Source organism: Ahaetulla prasina, chromosome 12 (assembly GCF_028640845.1).
Source record: "Ahaetulla prasina isolate Xishuangbanna chromosome 12, ASM2864084v1, whole genome shotgun sequence".
Lineage (NCBI taxonomy): Eukaryota > Metazoa > Chordata > Lepidosauria > Squamata > Colubridae > Ahaetulla > Ahaetulla prasina.
The window spans coordinates 25,860,868-25,881,204 of record NC_080550.1 but is presented as its reverse complement, the minus strand read 5'-3'; the positions used below and the strand labels follow the sequence as shown (position 1 = coordinate 25,881,204).

General features: G+C 54.1%; 2 protein-coding genes across 5 annotated transcripts in view; both read right to left on the bottom strand.

Moving 5' to 3' along the window:
• The window catches only part of MTSS2 (MTSS I-BAR domain containing 2), an 80,479-nt gene extending 75,960 nt beyond the window's left edge, over positions 1-4,519 (bottom strand). The window contains exon 1 of one of the 4 annotated variants that reach the window (XM_058154942.1): positions 4,016-4,519. In XM_058154942.1, coding sequence (XP_058010925.1) covers positions 4,016-4,084 — 69 coding nt within the window. In that variant the 5' untranslated portion in view covers positions 4,085-4,519. Of the gene's footprint in view, positions 1-2,364; positions 2,684-4,015 lie in introns of those variants that run through there. The other 3 variants (XM_058154944.1, XM_058154943.1, XM_058154947.1) reach the window with 3 other exon arrangements.
• Positions 4,520-4,850: 331 nt separating this feature from the next.
• VAC14 (VAC14 component of PIKFYVE complex) overlaps positions 4,851-20,337 on the bottom strand; it is a 61,282-nt gene continuing 45,795 nt past the window's right edge. The window contains exons 15-19 of the mRNA XM_058154864.1: positions 13,960-14,134; positions 12,945-13,063; positions 11,963-12,042; positions 7,504-7,654; positions 4,851-5,299 (exon numbers count right to left, since the gene is read on the bottom strand). Coding sequence (XP_058010847.1) covers positions 5,125-5,299; positions 7,504-7,654; positions 11,963-12,042; positions 12,945-13,063; positions 13,960-14,134 — 700 coding nt within the window. The 3' untranslated portion in view covers positions 4,851-5,124. The remainder of the gene's footprint in view (positions 5,300-7,503; positions 7,655-11,962; positions 12,043-12,944; positions 13,064-13,959; positions 14,135-20,337) is intronic.

The window sequence follows — 20,337 nt, the reverse complement described above, 5'->3', positions numbered from 1 at the left end:
CGCTTCAGATGTTCTCATCTCTTGCTTAGCAGACTTCCTGCTACTAGTCCAGACTGGAGCTGGGAAGATAATAAACCACATACGGTGGTTGGCAGAACTACCAAAGACCGCAGACTTAAAATTTGCATCACCCACTCAGCTTGTGAGATCCGACCCATTTGGTCTCTTTCCTGTTTAAGCTTCATATAAACAGTGTCAGTTCAGTCATCAAGTGAGGTATGTAGCGGGAGGGGGGGATACACAATCAATCCATGGTTACTCCCCCACCCTCCTGCAAAAGAAGAGTGGGCAAAGCAGCTCAAGATAACCTCCCTTTCTTTCGGTGAATTCCCTGGTAGAGTCCAACCGCTGGGAATCCTCTCTCCAGGGAACTGGAGCAGAGACTCAAACAGCACTTGTAAATATGCAGCCTGGGCCAAAATTGACCCAGTCTGGAGGGGCTGTGGTCAGGCTCCCCAATTACAGCCCATATTGGACAACAAAGAACCTGACCCCAGCTCACCGGGCCCCTTTTTTAACCCGATCTGGACAAAGTTCTGAGTGATCCAGGGCAGGAAATGCACTGCACCCAGCAGTTTCTCCCACCTTGGTACACCAGGGAAGCCTAGGCCAGAATTTTATTCCCTACCCCCCCCACCCCATTTCTGAACCACTCATTTCCCTCAGTTATCCCAGGATGGCTCTGGGCATCCAGCAGAGGATAGCTGGCCAACCCAGGACGGGCTGCTGGCCTCTTTCTCTCCTGTGGCAGCAGGAAAACTCAACCCTTCCGAAAGACCAGTCCCACCTGTCTCATGCGCCTCACCGGGAAGAGACACCCACCACTAACTGCTCCCTCCCCAAAGTCTTATAGTTCTCTTCTTGCCCTCCCCACCCCGGACTTCCTGGGTAGAGCACCACTGCTGGCCCTGTGGGTTCCTTCTTGAGGGGAGACCAGAACTCATCAACTACGCTGGATGGAGAGTGGCAAGAACTCTGCCAACTGCCAGGGAGGTTGGGAAGTCTCAAGGAAGGCACTTTTGGGGCAGGGAAGAGTTGAATTTTAAACCTTAGCTAAAGGTGCCCGTGCAAGTAAGGGTGGAACAATGCACAGCACCAATTCCTGGAGCAAACACTTGAGCAAAATCCCCCCACCCCCACCTCAGTCTTGCTCTCAGGCACTTCTGTCTGGGGCTCAGAATCTGGGGTGGGATCAGAACTGCTATTTCCCAAGCCTGACACTTCCTAAGGCTCACCAGATCAATGCTATCCTGGGGAGAGAACACCCAGAGTCAGCCTTTGGTGAGGGGCTGGCTATTAGATTAGATTAATCAATGACATAATTGAAATAAATTCTGGCACAAATTGGATTCCACCCATCAAGGTTTTGCTGCCCTTTCTGAACCTGAACCAAGGTGCAGATCCCTCGGGTTCTCTACCTAAGAGCTCTGCAGCCCCATCCTGCGCTGTGCCAGCCGAGCAGGATGGAGGGCAGATTTGTGCGACATCCTGAGCTGAGACCCCCTAAGCCCTTGTTTCGGGGCGGGCAAGGCCTCGGGGCCCTCGCAGCCTGAAGGCACCGGGAGTTCAAGCCAAGGGCCTCTGTGGCAGCCCCCGAGTGTCCCCCCCCCGGCCGGAGGCCGCAGCCCCAAAGCCAAGGAGGCGGAGGTCGCGGGAGGGCCCGGCGGAGCCCCTCGCCCACGCAGGGGCAGAAACAGGGCAAGGCAGCGAGCCTCTCTCGGCCTGCCCACCGGGCCGAACCAGGGCAGCGGCGCCGGACGGGGGAGAGAGGCGATGCCCCGAGGCGGCCCGCACAGGCAGCTACCCTGCGCCGAAGGCTACATTGTAGCGCGGCCCCACCAGCAAAAGGCCCGGCAGGCGAGCGCGGGCCGCGTCTCCAGACCGGCGGCAGGCAGGGGAAGCCGCCCCCAAGAGGCAGCGCGGGGAGTCCGGCGCCTCCCAGCTCCCGGCGCCGCCCGAAACACCTCCGCTGCCTGCTGCACCTGTGCAGGACGGGGGCGGGCAAAGGGCTCCGGCGAGCCGACCCCCTTGGCCGGGGCGACGGGAGAAGGCGGCCACTTCCGTTGGAGAAGCGTGTCCCGGCTCCTTCGGGAAAGCGGCCGCCTCCCACGCCTACAAGGGGCTCCGCAGCGCCCCCGCCCGAGAAGGCGCTTCCGGCAGCGGGCAGGGCTCTCCCCAAAGGCTGCCCCGCCCCAACACCGGGAGACGAGACCGGAGGCCCCCCGCAAGCTGCGAGCCGAGCCGCCCCATAGCCCGTGCGGCGTCGGGCGCCAAGGGCGTCGGGGGTGCCCGAGACCCGCCGACCCCGCCTCGCCTTTTGCACGTCCTCAGAGACGCCCTGGCTGGCCGCCGCGCGCCGCTCACCTTCATGTCGTTGACGATGGCCTGGAAGGGGCCGCCCAGCGCCCCGCACTCCTTCTCCGCCGCCTCCATGCCCGCCCGCTCCGTTCCCTTCCGCTGCGCTGTTGGGACGCGTCAGGCGAGGCTCTGCGGCGGCGGCGGCGGCGCGCCCGCTCGGTCACTTCTCGGCCGGGGCGGCTGGCGGGGCCGGCGAGGGCGATGCGGGGGGGAGGCGGCAGGGGCGGGCCATGGGCTGCGGGGGACGGGCGCGCGCCTCGGATGCCGGCGCGGGGAGGGGGCGCGCTCCAGTCACGTGGGCGAGGAGGGGCGCCCCCCCCCCGCCCTCCGTCGCGTCTCAGCCGGAGCCCCGGGAACTCGGACGGCGCGCTTGGTCCGGGGCTGCGGAGACAAGAGGCGCCCGGGAGGGAGCGCGGCTCGGGAGCCCCGAAGGGTCTACTGGGCGGGAGATGGTGGACGCTACTCGGTCTCGCGGAGAGCCGCTGCTGGCGGGCTAAGGTGGCTGGGACGACGACAGAGCGCCCCGGCTGACTCGGGCCGTTCCCGAGGACCGCCGCAGGGCCTGATCAGCTGCCGCTTTGCGCCTCCTTCCAGGCGGCCTCTTACAATTGAAACCCGCACACAAACACAAACACACACACACACCCGAATCTCCTGGCGGGTTTCCTCGGCCGAAAAAATCCCCGGCTTGGGCGCCGCCCGCTGCCGACCTCGGCCCCACAGGATCCCGGACGGTCCGTTTTAATTCCTCCCCCCCCCCCCCAGTGCCCGCCCGACGTCCCGTAGAGCCCGTCGCAGGAGCTATGCGCCCAGCGGCGCCATAAACGGCCCGGAGCGTTTCCAGTCCTCTTTATTTCCAATCTCTTTATTCAAGCAACGGGACACAGGACTCGCGGGCGACGCCGGAGCACCCCGCGGGGAGACCTCCGGGGCCTGGCGGGAGGGCCCGGCGGAGCCCCTCGCCCACGCAGGGGCAGAAACAGGGCAAGGCAGCGAGCCTCTCTCGGCCTGCCCACCGGGCCGAACCAGGGCAGCGGCGCCGGACGGGAGAGAGAGGCGATGCCCCGAAGCGGCCCGCACAGGCAGCTACCCTGCGCCGAAGGCTACATTGTAGCGCGGCCCCACCAGCAAAAGGCCCGGCAGGCGAGCGCGGGCCGCGTCTCCAGGCCGGCGGCAGGCAGGGGAAGCCGCCCCCAAGAGGCAGCGCGGGGAGTCCGGCGCCTCCCAGCTCCCGGCGCCGCCCGAAACACCTCCGCTGCCTGCTGCACCTGTGCAGGACGGGGGCGGGCAAAGGGCTCCGGCGAGCCGACCCCCTTGGCCGGGGCGACGGGAGAAGGCGGCCACTTCCGTTGGAGAAGCGTGGCCCGGCTCCTTCGGGAAAGCGGCCGCCTCCCCCCCCCCACGCCTACAAGGGGCTCCGCAGCGCCCCCGCCCGAGAAGGCGCTTCCCGCAGCGGGCAGGGCTCTCCCCAAAGGCTGCCCCGCCCCAACACCGGGAGACGAGACCGGAGGCTCCCCGCAAGCTGCGAGCCGAGCCGCCCCATAGCCCGTGCGGCGTCGGGCGCCAAGGGCGTCGGGGGTGCCCGAGACCCGCCGACCCCGCCTCGCCTTTTGCACGTCCTCAGAGACGCCCTGGCTGGCCGCCGCGCGCCGCTCACCTTCATGTCGTTGACGATGGCCTGGAAGAGGCCGCCCAGCGCCCCGCACTCCTTCTCCGCCGCCTCCATGCCCGCCCGCTCCGTTCCCTTCCGCTGCGCTGTTGCGACGCGTCAGGCGAGGCTCTGCGGCGGCGGCGGCGGCGGCGCGCCCGCTCGGTCACTTCTCGGCCGGGGCGGCTGGCGGGGCCGGCGAGGGCGATGCGCGGGGGAGGCGGCAGCGGCGGGCCATGGGCTGCGGGGGACGGGCGCGCGCCTCGGATGCCGGCGCGGGGAGGGGGCGCGCTCCAGTCACGTGGGCGAGGAGGGGCGCCCCCCCCCCGCCCTCCGTCGCGTCTCAGCCGGAGCCCCGGGAACTCGGACGGCGCGCTCGGCCCGGGGCTGCGGAGACAAGAGGCGCCCGGGAGGGAGCGCGGCTCGGGAGCCCCGAAGGGTCTACTGGGCGGGAGATGGTGGACGCTACTCGGTCTCGCGGAGAGCCGCTGCTGGCGGGCTAAGGTGGCTGGGACGACGACAGAGCGCCCCGGCTGACTCGGGCCGTTCCCGAGGACCGCCGCAGGGCCTGATCAGCTGCCGCTTTGCGCCTCCTTCCAGGCGGCCTCTTACAATTGAAACCCGCACACAAACACACACCCCCGAATCTCCTGGCGGGTTTCCTCGGCCGAAAAAGGCCCCGGCTTGGGCGCCGCCCGCTGCCGACCTCGGCCCCACAGGATCCCGGACGGTCCGTTTTAATTCCTCCCCCCCCCCCCAGTGCCCGCCCGACGTCCCGTAGAGCCCGTCGCAGGAGCTATGCGCCCAGCGGCGCCATAAACGGCCCGGAGCGTTTCCAGTCCTCTTTATTTCCAATCTCTTTATTCAAGCAACGGGACACAGGACTCGCGGGCGACGCCGGAGCACCCCGCGGGGAGACCTCCGGGGCCTGGCGGGAGGGCCGACGACAACCACGCGGACCAGCGCGCACGGCCAGGCCGCAGCGGCGGCGTCCCTCCCCCCCCGATGTCCGGCCTGGGCAGTCAGGTGCGGTCGGCCGAAGAAAGTCCGGGCGGGCTGCGCGGCCTCGGGCCGGTGAGTCTGCGGGGAGCCGAGAGGTCCCGTCCTCGCGCGGACCTTCAGAAGGCGGCCGCCCCCCGCCGCTCCGTCGGCTCTCCCGCCCGCACGGCCCGCTGGTGCCGGCCCTGGAGGTGCTTGCCCTGGACCCTTTCGAAGTGCTGCAGCAGCTCCGCGTAGTCGATGGCGGGGCCGGCGGCCGATTTCCTGGCGGCCTGGCCGGGCTTGGCAGGGTCCCTGCGGAAAGAGGGCGGAGGGTCAGGTGGCGCAGGCCGCTCACAGGGGGGGAGCTCGGCAGCGGGGCCCCTCGAGGCAATCCTGAGGTCCCCTGCCTGGTTTTTAGGCTCGGCCGGCAAGCAGGTGGCCGAATCGCCACTTGCCTCCCCGCCCGAAAGGCTGTCATGCTCCTCCCCGACCCTCCCCCCCAGCCCAAGCCCAGCGAGGACTGAAGCCAAAGGGGGGGGGGCGCAGAACAGGAGAAATGCCAGGGGCTTCCCAAGTGCAGCACAGACTGGGCCCCCCTGGGGCTCCCATCCGGCCAGATGCACCCAGTGCCCACCTCTTGAGGGTGGCAGGAAAGGGCAGGTCTGGTGGGGTCTCACTGTCTCCTGGCCCCCTTCCTCATTACAGGGTAGGATTTGCATAAGGAGGCAGCAGAGCCCCACTGCAAAGGCTGGTGGGTTAGGCCAGGTCTTCCCCTGCTCTTCTCCAGCCCTCTGGAGCCCACATTCAGGATTCCAGTGAGGATGATTATCCGGGACGGTTTGGGACTATTTCCTTTAGTTTCCCACAAGGCTCAAGCAAATTCTCTGCTGGCCTTCAACACACTGGACCTGCCTGATAGCCCTAAGGAAATGGGGGTGACAGGAACCCCCTTAATGTGGTTTTAGAAGAGAGGATGGGCTGCCCATCCGCACCGCAGAGAAAAAGTGGGAGATCTAGTTGCTGCCAGCCCCCCATCCCAACTGGAGCCTTTCCCCACTTTCTCTGAGCAGAAGGCTCCACATACACCAAATGTGGCTCCTCTGCTTCTGGCCCACTAGTGACAGGGTGGCTGCAATGTGCCCTGTGAGGGCTGGACTAGATGACCCTCTGCCCCTCACACAGAATGACATTTCTATTAGGACAAAGGGACATTCTGGAAGAGCCAAAAAATCCTTTTCCAACTCCCCAGGGCTGATATGCCTCCTACCCCCACAGGTTGCCCTCCCCTCCCCACTAGAAAAACAGGTGTGGGGGAACCCTGCCCCGAAAAGAAAGGAACAGCTGGAAGCGAGTGGGAATCGCAGGTTTCCAGGCTACCCCAAGGCCCAGGCAGTAGGGAAGAGAGTCCAGCCCCAGAGAAGAGAAGCCTTCAAGGGTTGCGATGCTGCGGTGTGTGTGTGTGTGTGTGTGTGTATCAGGGGTGTCGGAAACTCCTCTCCAAGCCTTGGAGCGCTCAACCCAGTCAAGGCCCTTTGGGTGGGGAAAAGGCCTGCAGAAGAGGTCCAGGAGGAAGAAAAGGACCCCGCCTCCCTGCCCCAAGAACCAGTTCCCAGCACTGCCTTTGGAAGAGCCGGTGGAGGAGTCCCAAGACTTCCCAAGAAGTCTTCCCAAGTCCCAAGACTTCCCAAGTCTTGTTCCAAGACTTCCCAAGAAGAAGGCCTGGCTTCTTCCTAGCTTCCCTGAGAAGGGCCAGGGGGTGAGGGAGGAAGGCTGGGCGAAGGATTTCCCAGGGGCCCCTCTGCCACCTGTGGGGGATGGCGGCGGCAAATGGCTCCAGCTGCTGCCCTGGGGCTGGTTTCCATGACAACACTGCAAGGGGAATTTTCCACCCTGGATGCCAAAGGCATGAGGAACAGCTCTCTGAGGTTACCAAAAATAGACAAAGCTGGGACCAGCTAGGCGAGGGCTGAGATGCCGTCACCAGGACCCTCTTCCTCACTTCTGCATCCAGGGGAAAAGTCCCAGCTGCCTGCCAGCCCCACACCAGGAGTCCAAAAAGCAGCTGAGGTGCTCCAACAGGGGCCCGGTGGAACCAGGCATTTTCCTGAAACGTGCCCGAGGGCCATTCAGTCGGGACCCTTCAAGGCAGTGGATGCCAGTTCTGTGGGTCCTTGATGGGCCAAGCGCAGCTGTGAATGCCCTCTGCAAAGGCTGCAGGGTCACAGGGCAGGTGAGCCCCTTAGAGGCAAAGAGCAAAGGCATTTTACCTGCTGTGCAGCCTCCTGCGCTGAATGGTTATTTTGAACATGGCTCTCCTTGTGCAAAAGGCGCCCCCAATGGTAAAAGGTGGTGCAGCCATGGAAAGAGAACAAGCGGCCAAAGGTGGACAACGTTGGTCAGCCGGTTCTTCCAAGTCAACAGGCCACTTCTATCCTAGGGCGGCCTCCCCCTTGGAAAGGGTAGTGGGGAATATGGCTTTTCGTTTGGGCGCCCGATTTAGCCAAGGTGCAACTTACGCTGTTTGCATGAGTTCTGGGTTCGGGACGCACTGGAGCCGGTGGGAGAGGAGCTGGAAAGCGTTGCTCTGGGGCAGAAGCATCAGCAGCCCATAGAGCGCCTTGAGGAGGTACGGGTTGCTTTTCACATCCAGCAGCTGCAGGCGGAGATCTGAAAGAAATCCAGGGCAGGACCCATGCGGTGAGGCTGGCAGAAACAGAAGTGGGTCCCTGAAACCTGGGATCCAGTGACAAGGAGTTACCTGGTTAGGTGGGCTACTAAAAAGCTTCTCATGGAAAACAACAGCCCAGGGCCTCGTGGGCTCCAAAGCGCATGAGGGCAGCAGCCCATCATGGCTTGAAGCCCAGGAAGCCAAACGGAGGGAGCCAGGGAAGAAGAGCATTTGGGTAAGAAGGCAAGCAAGAAGAGAAGACTTGGGGAGTGGGGTGGGGGGCAGAGCCAGGACAGAGCTCCTAGGGCAGTGGTTCTCAACCTTTATAGTGCTGCGACCCCTTTAATACAATTCCCCACGATGTGGCGACCCCTTTAATACAATTCCCCACGATGTGGCGACCCCAACCGTAAAATTATTTTCGTTTTGATTTTATCGCGCCTGAAGCCGTATTGGCTAGCGATCTGAACTGCTTGCGATTGCCTTGAGGACGGAGGCACTAAAGTGGAGACTCCTCCCCTATTAAGTTTATCGCTCCTGACGCCAGATTAGGCTAGCGATTGGGAATGATTGCAGCTGGTTTGAGAGGGAGACATCAGAGCAAAGATTTCTCTCTTTTTTAATTCATCGCGCCTGAAGCCGAATTCGGCTAGCGATTTGAAGAGCCTGCAGCTGGCTTGTGGAGTCAACCACTGGAGCGCGATTCTTCGACTCGCAAGTATACTTCCCATATTTCCGATGGTCTTAGGCGACCCCTGGCAAATTGTCATTCGACCCCCAACGGGGTCATGACCCACAGGTTGAGAACCGCTGTCCTAGGGAATTCCCTTCTAGACCAGGTGCAGGAATGCGGTAGGACCTCACTTTAGGACTGCTCATTTAATAACAAACTCAAGTTATGACAGCCACAGAATGGGTGCTTTATGGCCCATAAAGCATTTTTAGCCATTACAAAATTTTGCACAACTACCACAGCCCTGCAGTCACATGACATGATCTACATACTTGGCAACCTGTTTGCACTTAAATCCAGTTACCCTGGACTGAGTCTGGGGCTAGCTCCTGCGGGAACCTTTGTACCGATTAAACCCTTTCCTGGACCAGGAGTTGCTTCCAGTTTGGATTACTGCAGTGCACTCTCCATGGGGCTACCCTTGAAGACCACTCAGAAACTACAATTAGTCGACTTCCCATTGACATCGCAGCGAGATCAGATATGAGATTGGGTCTCCGCACTCCAGTGCCAAATCCTCCCTGTTGGTGGACTCCGAGAGGAGCCAAAGCCTCCCTGTAGGGGAGGCAAAGTGAAGAGGGGTGCCCTGCCTGATCCGGCTCCTGGTTAAGAAGGCGAGGAAGAAGAGAAGACTTGGGGGGGGGGCAGAGCTCCTAGGGAATTCCCTCCTAGACCAGGTGCAGGAATGCGGTAGGACCTCGCTTTAGGACTGCTCATTTAATGACAAACTCAAGTTATGACAGCCACAGAATGGATGCTTTATGGCTGCCACAAAGCTGGGACAGCCGAGGAACAACTAAGACTGGTGCTGGAGCAGAGTTAGTGAACAGTGATTGGAGCTGGGTGACAAGACCCCCCCCTTTTTTTTCTGCATTTAGTCCCTAAACTTAAAGGAAAAAAGAAGAAAATCCAGAGAAGAAAAGAGACTCCTAGAATTACCTTTTATAAAGGTAATTTATGAAATTTATAGTTTATTTATAACCAGAGAGAAAAATCCTAGACCCGAATGAAAGGAACTGAGGGGAGAAAAGGTAAAGATCTTTTGATCAAAGATAATTGGATTTTAAACTGGGTAGGGGTTCTTATGGAAAGGCATTATAATATGCTGGAACTATGTACCTGAATTGATTTAGAGTATCTAATTTTGTCTCTATAAATTGAATTAAATTTGGATTTTAATTTATCACGTTTGAAACAATGCTGATGCTGTCATCTATTGGTGAATGGAATATACTACACCCCTACAAATCTAGGAAAATTTTGACAGAAGAAATAAACATCTTTTTGAAGGATTGTGGTGATACTAATTGTCCTATAATTATTTCACTATTATGATAAGGAAGACAAAATTATTTACTTAAAAAAGTTACTTTTGTTGTGTGGAAACTGTCTGGACTATTTAAATTGAATAACCCTGAGCTATGATTATTGAACTCTTTGATGAGCAAAACTAGAACTGAATATATTATTTGTGGCCCTGACTAAAAGTGGACTTATTAAACTAAAACAAGATGCCTTTTCGGGGAGAAATGAGTGAGATTTCAAAAGAAAAGGCGTGGATGTTTCAAAGCATCAGGGATACCATGATAGAGAATCAAAGAGAGATAAAAGACTTAATCCAAGGCATAAGTGACAAAGTAGAAAATATAATACAACTGGCAATGAATGATCATCAAAGAGTCCAGGAAAGAGAGGAGGCGGCGGAAAGAATAGAATAGACAAGCCATCAAATAAAACAAGAGAATGAGAAAAACTTTTTGAGAAATACCTTGTTTTCCCCAAAATAAGGCATCCCCTGATAATAAACCTAATCGGGCTTTTGAGCGTATGGCAATAAGGCCAAGCGCTTATTTCAGGGTTCAAAAAAAATATAAGACAGGATCTTATTTTCGGGGAAACACAGTATAAAAATGGAATTGGATAATCTGGAAGATGTTTTTGAAAGGGAGACAGGAGTATGCTTGAATACTCTGGAGATACGGCAGCCTAGGAGGATAGAAACAGGAGAAATATTTAGATGGAATAATAAAGATACAGATGTTGACAGAGACAAAGGTCCAAGAGAAGAATATGGGAGGAAAGCCAAAAAACGAATAAGAATTGAAGTATTAAAACGGAATGGATAGAATAGTTATTTTTTTCTCCTTTTTTTCTTTCTTCTTTTTTCTAATATGATTAAAAACTAGAAATACCAGTAGAAATAAGAATATATACCTTTATATGAAGGACTATGTATTAACATAAATGTTTTAATATTAGGACTTGTTAAGAGTGACCTGACTAGAAGCCAGAATAGAAGTAGAAATAAGAATTAGGGGGAATATTAGTAGTTATAATTTCTATATACATTGAAAATAAGTAATAATTAGATGGAAAGTTGAGAGGTTGAAAGATGGTATTACTATGTATGTTCAAGAAGATCATTGACATTAGAATGGAACATTGAAATATTGAATATACTTTAAAATAATCAAGTACATTAATATTAGGATTATATACTCTTTGGAATGAACTTCCCCCTGGTTTACGCCAAATACCTGACCTTCGGACCTTTCGCCGCAAATTGAAAACATAATTGTTTGTCCGCGCGGGGCTTTCTTAAACTGTTTAGATTTTGAATTTAAATTTTATCTAAGTTTTAAATTGGGGTTTTTTAGATTTTAAATATTTTAATTTTTTGGCCAAATTGTATAATAAGTTTTTTAATTTAGTTTTTAATTGTACATTGTTTATTTTTATCTTGGCTGTACACCGCCCTGAGTCCTTCGGGAGAAGGGCGGTCTAGAAATCTAATTAAATAAATAAATAATAAATAATAAATTTGATTAAAGTAATAATTGACTGTTGTTATTTGTATCAATATGAACCATACCCAGAGACCACACTGTTCATGTATTGATTTTGATATATGTTTAAAAATAAAAACCCAATAAACCTTGGGGGTGGGTGGGAAGAAACTACAATTGGTCCAGAATTTGGCAGCGTGCATAGTTTAGGGTGCCCCAGTTTTAGCTCCATTGTACCCTTTGCATGAACTGTACTGGTTCCCAGTTTCCTTTGGACGGCATCTGAGAAGTCACTTATTCTCTTCAAAGCCTTACATGACACGGGACCAGGTTATCTGTGGGGCTGCCTCCCTCTATAGACATCTGCCTGCCCCACCAGATCAAACAGACTCCTAATCCCCTCTCTTAAAAGCTGCCATGTTCTAATGCGCAAGAAGACATTCCCTCCTGAGGTCTGGCAGGCCTTTCAGCTGTCCCCAAAGCACTTCAAGGCTTCGCTTCCCCTCCCCCAGTGCTAGTTTAGGGTGAGATTGATGAGGGGAACTTGCTGTGGGCTGCAAGTAAAAGTTTACCGATGGTGCCGGGCTTTGATTTGGTTTTTATACTTGTGGTTTTAACATTTTCTGTTGTACACAAACATTTTTAATTTGTTGCTTTCAGATTGCCCAATGTTGGTTCAAGACGGGTGCCTATATAAATGCTAATAAATAGATAAGTAAATGAAGACACACAGACTGCCATAACAAACAAAATATTGCAAAGAAGGGTCAGAGAGCGAGTAAACTCACAGGTAAAGATCGGGCATTCGATCAACTGGACCAGCTTGTCAACCTCAATCAGGAAATCGACCGTAACCTCCAGGTCTCCACTGGATCAGCAGTCAAGGCATTTAAACATCAAGAGGTTCCCCAGGCAGTTTTGAGGCTCACAGAGAGAGGGTCCCACTGCAGGAAAGCCCCTGCATCCAGCACAGCTCCTTGTGAGTGACTTTCAGAAGTGGGGGGGGGGTTGATCCATAGAAAACAAGTGTGCGAAGAAAGAGTTGGGGTGCTCCTCAAAACGCCAGCTGAAAATGGCAGTAAACCACCAGAAAGCAGTGGGTCCTGTAGCTGCCCTCATCAGAAGAACACAAGGGTTAAAGAGGCTGTGATAGGCACCTAGCAGGGCATGATAGAGGTTTATTCCTCCAACCTACATTGCTAAGTTTCTGAAATCTTTTGGAATCATCTGCGCATCTTTTCAAGAGTGTTAAGCCACCAGTCCTCAGGGTAGGACAATGACAGGAGTGGGGAGCCATTTCCACAGAGGGCTTGCAAGGAAATACAGCCATGCTCCACAGCCCTGGAAAAAGGGACCTGACCATCAGTCTGGCTGAAGAACCACTGGACAGAAAACTGCCTGCCTGCATCCAGAAGGCTGCTGACTCCTCCTGCAGGAGGTGAATCGAAGGGCTCGAGTGCGCTAATCTGAATGAGAAACTGCATTTCAGTTGGCCTTCTGCCAAATCCTCTGAATCCCGATGCCGCCCAGACCTCCAGGTTGGGTGTCTCATTTCCCATGGATCACCTTTGGTGGTCCATGAAGGTTCCTCCGCTGGTGGAATGAGGCCCTAGGCGAGCAGCGGAGGCAGCAGCCATCCTTGTGGGGTGAGAAAAGCAAGCCTCCCACCCCGCTTCCTTCCTGGTGCTTCATGGCCTGGAAGCCGCCCCCCTCCTCTCCACCCCAGAAGCATCCTGAGGGAGAGAGCCATGCAGAGCCCTAGAAGGATACAACTTCTGGATGAGGTCGTAGGCGTGCTTGTAATTCTGAGTCAGGAAACACAGGGAGACGGTGGTGACTGGATTGTGACACCAGGAGCGGTAGAGACAGCAGAAGAGGTTGCGGCTTTCCTGGGGAAACAAAGCAGGGAACAAAACAAAACAAAAATCACTTGTAGCTCAATTCTACATAGTTTTGTATTTTCTGAGCACTCCGGTCCCAAATGGCTCCTCCTGGAAGAAACAGCTTGCAAAACAAAGTACATTTGCAAAACACTGTACAAAACGGCACGGGGGGGGGGGGTTATGCAGATTCACACTTTTAACACTTCAGTAAACTGATACTGAAACAGAATTGAGCAAATGTTTACCTTCAAAACTGTGAAAACTGTAGGAAGGAAAAAGGAAAATTGCTCAGCAGCAAAGGCAGCCGTCTCTGCCAAGGGCTTAGCCACCCAGTTGGGTGCCTGGCCTGCTGGCCTGGCTGAAGGGCAGCAGCACAGAAGGGGAAGTGGCCGAGGGCGACGGGGAATTTGCGTCTCCCCCCAAGCCCTGGCCCAGAGGGGGTCCGTGGCAGTGCCACAACACTCCCTTGCTGGCCATCCCCTAGGTGCCCCCCGCAGGGCCTTCTCCTGCCCTACTGGAGAGAACAACTCGGCAATCTTCTCCAGGAGATTCCTGGCGCTGAAAGGCTGGGAAACTGGTAGGATTAAGAGGCTTAGAGGGAAGCAATTTTCACTGCTGACCTCATTTTAGGATTGTCCAAAGCTGACTCGCTCAAGATTCATGGAGGCTATTGTGGCCCAAGAGGCTCCTTCAGCCGGGCAGAGCAGGCTTTTGGCCGCGGAACTGGTCATACCCCCTCCCTTCCTGAAGCCCCACAGCATAACGGGGGGGGGGGAGGTCAACAGACCTCTCCATTTAAAGATGGGGGTGCCACCTAGGAAGCTAAGCTTATCTGAGCAGAGGACTGGGAGGGAGCCAAGGAACTCAAGCAGGGGAGGTAGGAGAGCCTTTCTCCAACCTACCGGAGTCTTCAGATCCTTGAGTTGGTTCCTCAGCTGGAAGAGCTCAGAAGACGTCAGGAGGATGGTGTTGAGGGTGTGGACCATGGTGGAAGCAAAACGGAGGTCCTCTTCCCGCAGGAGGATGTCTGCCATGGAGTGGAAGATGTTCTCTGCGTTCAAGAGCAGGCAGAGCTGCCTGCGCGACACCAAGAAACACAGTGCCCAGTTTTAAAGGCTGCAGTGCAGAGAGAGGACGCCCTGCAGCCCCCGAGATGCCTAAGATAAGCACAAGGTGGAAAGGCTCCTTTGCACCTGGTGAAGGGCAAGGTGTCTTCGGAGCGTCTTCTGCTTTTGCCTCTTTTGCTGGGCAAGTTCCAACCCTGGATGGCAACTTTATTCAGGAGACCCCAAGAATCCCCCCCGAGGGTCTCTCTCCCTTCCTGAGCCTCACTCTGGGATTCCCCAAGACTGCTGCTGCCTTGTAGTTCTTCCGTCCGCCTTCCCCTCCCTGGATGTGCACAAAAGGGAGTGAAGGCAGCTGACATCTAGGCTGCCTTGGGAGAAAAAGCAGCCCGGCAGGACCCCCAGTCCCCCCCCCCCGCAGCCCGCACCATTAACCACCTCCCCAGCTCCTCTTGGCCTTGCAGGGGGTGCAGAGCCCCCTCTGAGAAAAAGATACCAAGGGAGGGAAATGAGGGGTGGGGTCCCTGGATGGTTCACTCCAAGGCCAACCCAGCAGAAGCAGACCCCCTCCCCCAAACACTTTTTGCCAAGAGGCTGCTCTTAAGCCCTCCTCCCTCTGGACAGCCAGTCCCTTCTTTTGGGGAGGGCGGGTATTCCTGGGCTGGCTCCATCTCCTGCTCTCCAGGGGCTGAACAGAGGCTCTGCACTCTCCAACCTGAAGGGCAGCCAGGAGAGACATCTCCTCTGTGGGATCTCCCAAGGCCCTTGGCCCAGAGGCCACTCTTGCCTTCCACTCAAGCCCAAATGACAGAGAAACCCCCACACCCACCCTCCCTCCCTGCCTCCCTCCCTCCCTCAGCAGCATAAACAGAGCTTGGACAGCCATTTGTCTAAAATAGTATAAGGTATCCTGCTTGAGCAGAGGGTCGGTCTAGAAGTTGTCCCTTGTTAATGGGCAATGTTAGACTCAGCTTGAAAACTAAAACATGAGAGGAAGGAACCCCAGAGGAAGAACTATCCATAGCCAAAAAACTTTTTTATGACACACACGGACCAGAAAGGGGCAAAATTATTCCGATGTCCGGCTGACATCGTTTTTTCCCTGTTCAATTCATCAAAGGCTTGAAATCCCCAAACTGGGATCGGAAACATGGCCAACCATGAATTAATCCCCTGCTTCCTTTCTGGCCTCCTTTTCCCCTCTTTGCTCATGCAGTCAGGTGGAAAATGCCCGAGTGGGAAAAGCAAAGATTTTCTTGGCAGCTACCTACAGCACCAGCCTGGAGAAGCACTGGGACTGGCACACAAGCCTCCTCAGTTGCCTCCTCCCAGTGCCAATCCAGGGCATGGGGTGAACCTGGCACAGGAGCCAATTAGGCAATGATGCCCAAACCTCTTGGACCTCACCAGTCGCTACTTGAACCACCCAATCAAAGCTCCCCAGGTTGTTTCTGGAACCACCACAAAGTAGTGGTCAGAACCCGCTAGGCATGAATGCAAACTTTGTTTTTGCTAGGTCTGCTAGGTCTGAATTACTGCCGTTTCTTGTTTAATATCTTTTTAAGAGATGGAGGGAATCAGAGGCCAAACGCGGTTTAATGTTTGATTCTAATTCCTGGGTGTGTTTTAAATTTGCTACCATTCATTTCCATAAAGAAATCTCTGACTTCTCAGAGTTCATCTCTGGTGACCAAAGTTGCCTCTAATGGGACCACCCTTTATTTTTGAACCAAGTCAAATTTTATTATGACCAAAGAGCAGTACCGAATAAGCAATGAGATCCTGTGATGCCTAGTGGGAGCCCACCTGGCTAGAAACCAGGAGGCAGTGAGTTCTGGTCCACCCTTAGGTTCAAAGCTGGCTGGGGGTTGCTGGGCTCCCCCTCAGCCCTAGGAGGAAAGAGGCAATGATCACCCTGGGTCTTTTTTTTGGGGGGGGGGAGAAGGGTCGAGCTCATCCAGGCAGCGGCCAAGAGCAAGACTGACTCAAGAGTTACAAGCAAGGCAAGGAACGGCAAGCACACAAGCTGCCCTCATATAATCAGGACTGCCACAAGGAAAGGGGAACCAAGTCTATAGAAATATAGAAAAGGCAAACCAACCTAAGTAGAAATAAGATAAAAAAAGGAATGGACAAATGTAAAACCATTTAAAAATAATCTTGCATGAACGATACTAGGCCTGTGATGGTGAACCTATGGCACATGTGCCGGAAGTGGCACGCATAGCCATCTCTCTGGGCACGTGAGCTGTCGCACGTTGCTCTTCCGGGTTCCGGTGCGCCAGCTAGCTGGTCTTCATGTGCACGAGCACACCAAAAACCAGAAGATCAGCCGCCCAGTGAACATGTGTGGAAGATGATTTTCCAGTTTCCGGCACTCACACACACACCGGCCACCTGGTCTTCTTGTGAGCATGCGTGCATGAAGACCAGCTGGTTGGTGTGTGTGTGCACGCTGGAAACAGGAAGATCATCTTCCCAGTGTGCGCATGTGCACCAGGCGGCTGCTCTTCTGGTTTCTGGCGCACGCATGCACACCGGGCCAGCTGGTCTCCGCAAGCGCATGTGCACCAGAAACCAGAAGACCAGGTGGCCAGTGCACATGTGCTCGCCGGAAACCAGATCATCTTCCTGGCGCACGCATGTGCACTGGGGGGGGCCTGTTTTCTGTTTCTGGCACAAGTGCGCACTCATGTTCCCGTTTCAGCACTCGGTGCCGAAAAGGTTCACCAACACTGTACTAGGCAATTGGAAGAGAGAAGCAGCCATTCTAAGCTTTTGTGGGTGACTGGTATCTTCCCCGCCTTGTATCTGACACCCCAGAGGGCAAACATGTGAGTCACTGGGATCGACCGGGTGGCCCACAGGGGGGAGGACGACCAGCGAGCTGCGCAGGGAGGTCTGATCGAGCCCCTGTAAAGCCCTGCTGGGGGTGCAGCCTTTGCCTTTAAGGGAACTGATCCCGAGTGACTGGCAGCCTCGGGATTCCCGGGAAGACTCAAAGCGCAAGGCCTTCGGGATGGGAGACAAGTTTCAACCACCCCAATTTGGCCTTTGTCACACTTAGTCAGGGGCCGAGATGCATTAGAAGCCGGATTATCCGGTGACTTCAATTCCTGGCTTGTGTTTCTTGACCCTGCTACCCTCTGTTTCAGTGAACAAGCAGCAATTTTTTTGGAAGGGCTTGTTCTTTTGGAATATTGATTTTCCCCAGACACCATCACCCCCCTTCAGTACGGAAGAGAGCCCACGGACGCTTAAAATCCTCAAAAGGACTTTGTCAACTTGATTTTTACTAATGCAGCCTAAAATTGTGCATTTGTTGCTGTTTCTATTGTCAATCTTGTGATCAATTTTATTTTTTCCATACATCCTACTATCATACCCTCCTGTTTTTCCTACCTGCCCAACTTTACATCTGTCAAACTTCTTCCAGTATTCTCAGCCCCATCTTGGAGCTTCTCGGCCAGCTCTCAATAAGAGGAAACAAGGAGAGCAGTTTGATAGTCCCCGAAGAGAGACTCGGCTCTGCTTCACTGGAGGAAACACCCAAGGATGAAAAGCCTCCCAGCTGGGGAGAATCAGGCTGCTGGCAGTTCAGCCCCACGTCTGCCTGGCTTTCCTGGCCTTCTTTATTTCCAAATAGTCCCAGTGGCTTTTCCTTCTTAGCAACCAGGAAACCACTCTGATTCTGGATGACCAACGTGTCACCTGGAACTCACTCAACCAATCTTGCCCACAGCTCAGACTCAGAACATGTGGCCCGGGCAGGATAGGCCAACTCCAGCATAGGCTACTTCAGCTTAGACGAGCCACAGCTGGGCGCAGGGGAAGGAAGCGCTGCTTCCTGCAGGAGGATTTAGGGACTGTCCTCCTCTCTCTCCCCAGGGAAAGAAGGGCTGCTCCAGAAGCCGACGACGGAAAGGCCAGAGCAGCCTGCAAAGCTTTCCCAGGAATCTCGCAGTGATTCCAACTCTCCCCCCCAACCCACGTTACAGCAGAAAGGGGGGGGCATTGGCCCAGGAGGAGGAGTTACTTTCCAGAAAGTTCTGACTTTTCCCTGGCTTCTACTTGGAGAAGCCTGGCTGGGGAGGCAGCTCCTATTCAGCTGCAACGATGTGCCTCGCACAGATGAACCCGACACTGGGACACACAAAGTTTGTGTCATTTCCTTTAGAGGGTGTGTGTGTGTGTGTGTGTGTGTGTGTGTGTGTGTGTGGTCAACAGACTAATCAATAAAATAAAGTATAAACAGCTAAGGGGAGGCCTTTTTTCCTTTTCACTTTTGTGACCTGGGATGTTTCCTCCCAACCTGCCCACCTGGCTGCAGCTGCCGTGGGCTGCTCTTTCTGGGACCGTCCCTCAAGCCCACCATTAGGCCGACAGACAGCAGGCCTCGCTGGGGAAATGGAGTCTTTCAGCCAAGGCAGCCTGTGACCCCAGGATAAGCCCATGCTGGTCGCTGAAGGCCTGAATGTTGATCTTGTGACTGAGGAATGCTGTGACGGTTGCAAGTACAAGGACTGATCGTAGGTCACCTTTTTCAGCACTTCAAACGGTGTTAAACCTACGATTAAGTCACGGACTCCCTGTATAGTTATTCCATTGAGCAACTCTCATGCACAACATTCCATCACGGAAGCTTTATCGGATCCTTTCTTTAGAATCAATCAATATACAGTTCACACGTTTCTTCATGTGCTGCTGAGGAGCAAAAGCACTTCCCAAATCTTTCAGAGCCTCTCAGCGATGGTCCTGTCGGCCTCTTCCAGGCGCAGAGAGCCTCATGATCCTTCCATCTGTCCGTCCGCCTTTCCTCTCTGCACTAATAATGGAACCACAGTCTCTGAGTTGCCAAGTGGAGAAATGCCCGTCACATGCTCACCAGTTCCCCATGTCACTTGATAACAAATACATCCATATCTTAATAACTCCCACAGAGGGCATATCCTACTCTTCCTCAACCTTTATATTGTATTTGTGACTTCATTTTTGTTATTTTTTCTTGGACTTTAACATTCACACCACTGGTATCATTTTCACATTTTCTCATTTTTCTCTCCTTCCCAGAAAGTCTCCAAAGAACACGTCCAGCATTCCTTCACTTCAGTTTCACTCACATCAGTTTTATTCTGATTGTCGATCCCATTAAGGATCCCAAGTATGCATACAGAATGCAATTATGAATTGGGACATTTATGACATTTGCCTAACTGGTTTTGTTTTACACAGCACAGCAGGAATAAGCACTGCTCAGAATATGCTGTGGGCCTCTTAAGAGTCATACTATCGAAACATACATACTCTAGTGTTGTTTTTGCAGTTATTGCTCCATCCCCATAACTCGGTTGAAAATGTGCTTACACTTTAGAGAAAAAATGATTTGATAAAGCAAAAATTTTAAATTTAATCCAGTAACTGGGTGGACAAGAAATTGTTGGAAAAAGGCAAACCTTTAAGGTAAGAAACATGAAATTCAGAAATTTAGAATATATGAACTCAAAACTCTAGCTTATTATTATTTTCTATGTCACTATTTAGATTCCTTTAATATGAAGAGACCGGTTTCTAGCCAATCACATGTTGCTTCCTCTATCAGGTGCAGGGTATAAAATAAATAGTTTTCGACAATGTGCCCAAATCAATTTGATCAAATAATACATTTCAGTCCATATCCTGAGGTTGGCGGTTTTGGCACCCACTTTTTGATTCACCTACTGGATAACAAAAATGTAAATGTGACCATAGGAAAAACTACCAATTCAGAGACTGCTTCTCCTCCAGGCTGCTGCCCATCCCAGGGGCTCCGGGGTCCACCCAGGCGGATCCAGACAAAGACTGAGTCGGTCCCACCCAGGAGGAAAAGGCAACGTCTTCGCAAGGAAAAATGCAAGTCTTCGAAGGAATAGCTCCCAACCGTGGGCAGGGAATGACTCTGAATCAGCCATGCCTCCGGTCCACTTTCTTGGGGCATCCCGAGAACTTGGCTGTCACCAAGGTTTGGGAGAAGCCAGCCAAGGCAAAGAGAGGGGCCGTTGGGAGCAACAGCGGAGAAAGGGGAAGAAGGAATTGGTGGAGGAGGGATTCTGAACAAAGATGAACAAGGAGGGCCAGCCATACTTCGGATATACTTACAAGGGCAAGCCTTCATGAGAAAAGTCATTCTTGCTCATGGCGATTAAAAAGTACATTTTAGGTCCAGCAGCATAACACCCA